The 6,915-nt window shown below is 40.9% G+C and overlaps 1 protein-coding gene across 9 annotated transcripts in view; it reads left to right on the forward strand.

Annotated features, from left to right (window-relative positions):
• LOC106874300 (uncharacterized) overlaps nucleotides 1-6,915 on the forward strand; it is a 373,269-nt gene that overhangs the window by 146,612 nt on the left and 219,742 nt on the right. For 8 of the 9 annotated variants that reach the window (XM_052974178.1, XM_052974177.1, XM_052974184.1 and 5 more), the window contains one exon: nucleotides 5,331-5,381. In XM_052974178.1, coding sequence (XP_052830138.1) covers nucleotides 5,331-5,381 — 51 coding nt within the window. The remainder of the gene's footprint in view (nucleotides 1-5,330; nucleotides 5,382-6,915) is intronic. The other variant, XM_052974181.1, reaches the window with a different exon arrangement.

The following is a 6,915-nucleotide window of genomic DNA, read 5'->3' on the forward strand; positions in this document are numbered from 1 at the left end:
TATATATAGGTGCAGGAGTGGCTATGTGGTAAGTAGCTTTCTTACCAACCACATTGTCCTGGGTTCAGTCCCACTGTGTAGCACCTTGGGCAAGTTTCTTCTACTATAGCTTCAGGCTGACCAAAGCCTAGTGGGTGGATTTGGTAGATGGAAACTAGATGAAGCCCGTTATATATGTATGTGTGTGTGTGTGTGATATGTTTGTGTCTGTGTTTGTCCCCCCAACATCGCTTGACAACTGATGCTGGTGTGTTTACGTCCTTGTAACTTAGCGGTTCAGCAAAAGAGACCAATAGAATAAGTACTAGGCTTACAAAGAATAAACTCTGGGGTCAATTTGCTCAACTAAAGGCGGTGCTCCAGCATGACCACAGTCAAATGACTGAAACAAGTAAAAGAAAAGAAAAAGAAAAAGAAATATATATATATATATCATCATCATCATCATCATCATCATTGTTTAACGTCTGTTTTCCATGCTGGTATGGGTTGGACAGTTTGACTGAGGTCTGGAGACCCATTGGCTGCATCAGTCTCCAATATGATCTGGCAATGTTTCTACAGCTGGATGCCCTTCCTAACGCCAAACACTCCGAGAGTATAGTGGGTGCTTTCTAAGTGCCACCAGCACAGGAACCAGTTGGGTAGGCCTGGCATCAATCACGTTTGGATAGTGCTTTTTACATGCCACCAGCATGGGGGCCAGTCAGTAGGTACTGGCATCGGTCATGTTCAGATAGTGCTTTTTACATGCCACCAGCACAAGAACCAGTCAGGGGGTGCTGTAATTGGCCACGTTTGGTTGGTGCGTTTTACATGCCACCGGCACAGGAACCAGTCAGGTGAATCTGGCATTGACCATGTTCAGATGGTGCTTTTTACGTGCCACCAGCATGGGAGCCAGTCAGGAGGAACTGCCCACAGCTACGATATTGGTTTTACTTGACTCAGTAGGTCTTCTCAAGCATATATTGCCTGACACATCAGGGGTATTCTTAACGGCCGGACATGCGTGGCTGCGATTTCACTTTAGTGGCCACAACTACAATTTCACTTGATTCAACAGGTCTCCTCAAACACAGCGTATCACCCAACGATTCAAGGTTACTTTTAGATGGGCTGGTTATGCTACATTAGTATCAGCCATGGCTGCGATCTCACTTTACTTGCTGGATCTTCTCAATTGCAGTATATCTCCAAAGGTCTTGGTCTCTAATCATTTCCTCTGTGGGGCCCAATGTTCGACGGTTGTGCCTCTCTGCCTCATCCCATATTTTCCTGGGTCTACCTCTTCCACAGGTTCTTTCCACTGTTAGGGTGTAAGACTTCTTTAAACAGCTGTCCTCTTCTATATGCAGCACATGACCATACCTGCACAGTCATCTCCCTTGCATACCACATCTGATGCTTCTTATATTCAACCTTTCTCTCAAGGTGCTTACACTCTGTTGTGTATGCACACTGACATTATGCATCCTGCGGATTATACTAACTTAATTTCTTTCAGACCTACACAAGTCCTCAGTCATGGCCCATGTTCCACTGCCGCATAGCATTGTTCTTCACACACATACCTCATACAGTCTACCTTTCACTCTGAGCAAGAGGCCCTTTGTCACCAGCAGAGGTAGGAACTTTCTGAGCTTTGCCCAGGCTATTCTTACTCTAGTTGCTACACTCTCAGAGCAACCACCCCCACCACAGACCTGATCACCTAGGTAGTGGAAGCTATTAACTACTTCTAGTTTCTCCCCTTGGCATCTGATGGAATCTTGTTTTCTGTACACCGTCAGTGTTTATTGCCCCAGTGCATCTGCCACACACAAAAACTATGTTCCCGGTTAGCTTTCCTTTGATATAGCATACACCGGGTACATCGTATGGAGTTTCTATCCACGCCTTTTCTACAGATCAAGCAGAGTCATCTACCTGAAGGGAACTGTGATTTGACAGCCTTCCTACTTACTAAAACTTTGGTTTTTGCTAGGTTAACCCTAAGGCTCTTCGATTCTGGACCTTGCTTCCACACCCTAAACTTCATCTCCAGTTCTGGCAGTGACTCAGCTATTAGAGCAAGGTCATTAACATAGAGGAGCTCCCAGGGCAGCCTGTCTTGAATTTCTCTGTTATTGCCTGGAGGACTATAATGAATATAAAGGGGTTGAGGACTGATCCTTGGTGAACCCCTACTTCTACTCGGAATTCTTCACTATACTCATTGCCAACCCTCACCTTACTGACAGCATCCCTGTACAGGACTTGTACAGCTCTTACCAGCCTCTCATCTATCCTCAGTTTCCACATTGACCACCAAATAAGGGATCAGGGGACCCTGCCAAAGGCTTTCTCCAAGTCAACAAAAGCTAAGTACAGAGGTTTATCTTTGGCTAGGTATTTCTCAAGCAGTTGCCTTACCAGAAATATAGCATCAGTTGTGCTTCTACCTGGCACAAAACCAAACTGCATCTCATCTAGGCTAACTCTCTCCATAATTAGTTGGGCTATGACCCTCTCAGTAACTTTCATCACCTGATCCAATAATTTGATACCCCTGTAGTTATTTCTATGTAAAGCATCACCTTTCCCCTTGTAGCAGTTGACTACGGTGCTGCTACACCAGTCATTGGGCATGACTCCTTCATGAACTACTTGATTTATGATGCAAGTGATAAGACCATAACCCACACTGCCTGATATTTTAAGCATCGCAGCTTTCCCTGTCTTCATATCCTTAATTGCTTTATCTCCCTGGGTACTGTCAATTCAGATAGCTGATCCCTCAATTGGGTCAACCTTTGGCAAACTCTCCTCCCATTCATTCTCCACATTCAGCAGTCTTTCATAATGGCTTCTCCAAGCCTCTTTCTTTGCAGAATCATTAAACACAAGGGCACCATCATCCATGCAGATACATTTCTCTCCTATGACATCATAGTTTTCTCTCACACTCTAGCTTGCAATCTGAAATACTTCAGTTCTCTGGTCTTTAAGTCGCTGAACTTCTTTTCTGCTACTCCCTTGGCTATATATATATGAGGTCTGATCAATAAGTATCCGGACTGATGCCATAGTAATGAAGCTAAAGCATTCAGAGTAAAGCTGCATGGCACAAATTGACCTTGAACTCTGCTGTGCATGCACACTGAGTTTTAACATTCTATCGCACTTCTGCTGTTTACAGCAGTGCTTGGAAGGAACATGTGTAGCGTTTGATCATTACATTCACCATGACAGAGAAAGTTGTCATGGTGATACCTGCTTAGAGGCCTACACAAAGTTGTAGAAAGTGTATGAGTGGTTCAGACATTTCCAAGGTGGCCCCCAAAAATGTCAATATTGACAAACATTCTGGAAGACCCATAACCAGCATAACTGAGAAAAACATCACAGATGTGCATGCAGCTGTGAGAGGAAATTGTCAAATCACCATCCATGAGTTATCAGAGGATGTGCTGATTAGTTATAGTTCAGTTCAGTCCATTATCACTGAAGATTTGGTATGAGACACTTTTTGAAAACTTTGCATAGGCCTCTGAGCAGGTATTGTCATGGTCAATGCAATGATCCTACACTACACACCTTCCTTGCAAGTACTGCTGTAAACAGCAGATGTGAGCTAAAATGTTAAAACTTAGTGCGCATGCACAACAGAGTTCAAGGTCATTCTGTGCCAAGTGACTTCACCCTGCGTCCTTTAGCTTAGTTATTATAGCAACAGTTTGGAAACTTATTGATCAGACCATGTAAATGTATGTGTATACACACACATACAGTGAAACAAACAAACTGATTAAAAAATTGCACAGAAGGTAGCAATTTGAAAAATCACATGCAAGTGGTGGAGGAGGCTGGTGGTGGCATTGGCTTGTGTTGCTTGTACAAATTGCGTGTTTTGTTCCAGGTAAATGAGTGAAATTGCAGTTAGTTTCTTGCATTGAGAAAACTGGTATATTTTGGGGTATCAAGTGTTTATGGATTTTACTTTATTTAGAGTTGGCAGATTTATCATGGAGCTGTGTGGTATACATTGAAATTGAGATGGACAATGGTGGGAAGGAAGGCATGATAGTAGTAGTGGTTATGGTTGTAGTAGTAGTATATTATGGCATTGATTGATGATGATGATGGGTCATTTGTAATATTCAGAGAAAATGATGAATGTGGATAGCCAGACAGTGAAGGGCTTTTCATTGTGGAGTTTAATAGGTCATCAATTGTGCTAGTTTTGAGGAGTGTCTATACTGTTGGTAATACTGTTGTTGTTGCTGCTGCTATAGCTATATATTCTTAATTTTGATGTTGATGATGCTTTAGTTCAATAGTATATCTTTCTAGAGAATTCTTTTGAGAATTTTATGACCAGCTTCAGTAAACATTTTGGACTTTATTAAAAATTTATATTTGTCCTTTGTTTTTGTTTTGAGAAAAAAATCTAACTTCAAGCAACATTTTACAGATCAATTTTTAGACATTATTTTCTAAACCTGGCAAAGTATGTAGGGGGTGCAAATTTTGAATTTGCACCACCTAAAACTTTTAGGGGATGCAAGTACACCACCTACACCCCTTGTTCCCAGGATTTGCTTGTGATCCTTTACTTGATGGAGTGATGATAACTAATAATGGGCCTAGACCTGTGCCCTGAGGTATACAACTTATTACAGATGACTTAGCAGAGAGACAAGCATTTGCAGCAACAGACTCCTACTGCATAGGCTAGAGTTCAGACTGCTTCAATAACAATAATATTATTATTTCAAATAATAATAATATTATAGTTTCCAAACTTTTTACACAGTTTGTAACATAGGCGCAGGAGTGGCTGTATGGTAAGTAGCTTGCTAACCAACCACATAGATCCAAGTTTCAGTCCCACTGCATGGTACCTTGGGCAAGTGTCTTCTTCTATAGCCTCAGGCTGACCAAAGCCTTGTGAGTGGGTTTGGGAGATGGAGACTGAAAGAAACCTGTTGTATATATGCGTGTGTATATGTTTGTGTGTCTGTGTTTGTCCCCCAACCATCACTTGACAACCAATGTTGGTGTGTTTACATCCCCGTAACTTAGCAGTTTGGCAAAAGAGACTGATAGGATAAGTACTAGGCTTATAAAAATAAGTCCTAGGGTTGATTTGTTTGACAAAATCAAATGACTGAAACAAATAAAATAAAAAGATACAGTATAATAAATATTACAGCATTATATACTATGTATATCATATAATGTTATATGTATGATAAGGTTATATTTTATGCATATCATATTAGGTTATATTATGTATGTCATATTAGCTTTACACTCAGTGCCTAACATCTATTAATCTTTTACAGCAGTTTTTCTACAGATGTCTATTCAGGTGAACACTATTGCTACAAAAGAAGGTAAGAAAATCATTATTACATTTTCGAGATAATTTACTTGAAAATAGTTACATGTATATTGGTTTCAAATTTTGGCACAAGGCCAGCAATTTGGGGGAAGGGTGAGTGGATTATATTGACCCTTAGTGCTCAATTGGTACTTCTGTTATTGACCTCAAAAGGAAAAATCAACCTCAGCGGCAGTGGTGGGCATAGTTCCACTAATGCGTTAACAACTAATTAGCGAAGCTAACTTTTCATTTAGTGGATTAGCGTTTTGCTAATTTTGGAAACTGTTAGTAGACCAGTTAGCTTCTGCTAACTTTAAGTCTGCTAATAAAATTCATATGTTCGTTCCTGTCTGTTGTGGGTGTGTTTTGAAGAGTCCATCAGGCACACTATTGGCTTACTATGTGTACATGGGACAAGACGTGATTGGCCGACACAGCAGCAGCTAGCTGAGCAGCATTGTGTAATTCTGCAGTTTTGAGTTGTGTTCACTTATGATGTTGTCACATTACAGACAGTCTTACACTGTCAGCAACAGCAGTGTACATTATCAGCTTATCAAGTTATCGCTTATCGTTATGAAAGGTGAAGACGTTTTTGTTCAGTCTGAGGATGAAGGGTCTGTTGGGGAGTCTACAATGGCTGTGGGTGAGGCAGAGATTGCTCAAGTTGAGAGCCAGGAGTTTCAGAACCCATAGCCCCACATGGAGGACTACTTTGTCCTTATGTCAAAGACTAATAAGAATGTCAAAATCCTGTACTCCTGGTGCGCGATGTGCCAGCCTGAGGATGCCACCATCAAGGGACAAGCAGTGAACCTCTACAAGTTGAAGTTGCATGTCACGAGGAAAGACACAATGCATGCCCATTCAGTTTGAGGAGACGATCAAGGCCAGTTCTTCCCATGGGAAACACAGGCAATTTTCTGGTAGCAGTGCCAGTAGCCAGTCATTACAACCATGTGCAAAGAAAGCATGCCACCCCAGCATTGGAGGGTGTGTTTGCCCAATCTGTTGGCACTGGCATCCGTCAGTTTATGGTGGACAGAAGTATTGTAGATCTGTTTGTTGACAACATGCTACTGCTGCACATAGTGGAGTCCACCTTGGTTGGCCTGATCAAGATGCTGAACTCCAGCAAGACATCGATGTCCCACCTCACTCTGGGTAGGATGATCTTGGACAGTCATAAACAGCTGGAGGAGTATCTTACATGGTATTTATAAATTAAAATTATACAAGATTATTAAATTACTATTATGGCGTACTTCATATTTTCTTAATTTAATTTAATTATTTAATTATTTGTTAAATAATTATTTTCTTAATTAATGTAATAAAATGTATAATAGCTAATTGAAATAAATGTCATAATATATAATACTAGCAATATAACCCGACGTTGTCCGGGTGTGACTTATTACGCCACCTACGATAAGTCTTGCTAGGTGAAAATCAACTAAAAAAGAAAGCCTTACAATGAAAAAAACCCATATGATGTAAATATGTTCATAATTCAAAAGACGAAATTAATAGGGGAAGTCTGA

Source organism: Octopus bimaculoides, chromosome 17 (genome assembly GCF_001194135.2).
Source record: "Octopus bimaculoides isolate UCB-OBI-ISO-001 chromosome 17, ASM119413v2, whole genome shotgun sequence".
Classification (NCBI taxonomy): domain Eukaryota; kingdom Metazoa; phylum Mollusca; class Cephalopoda; order Octopoda; family Octopodidae; genus Octopus; species Octopus bimaculoides.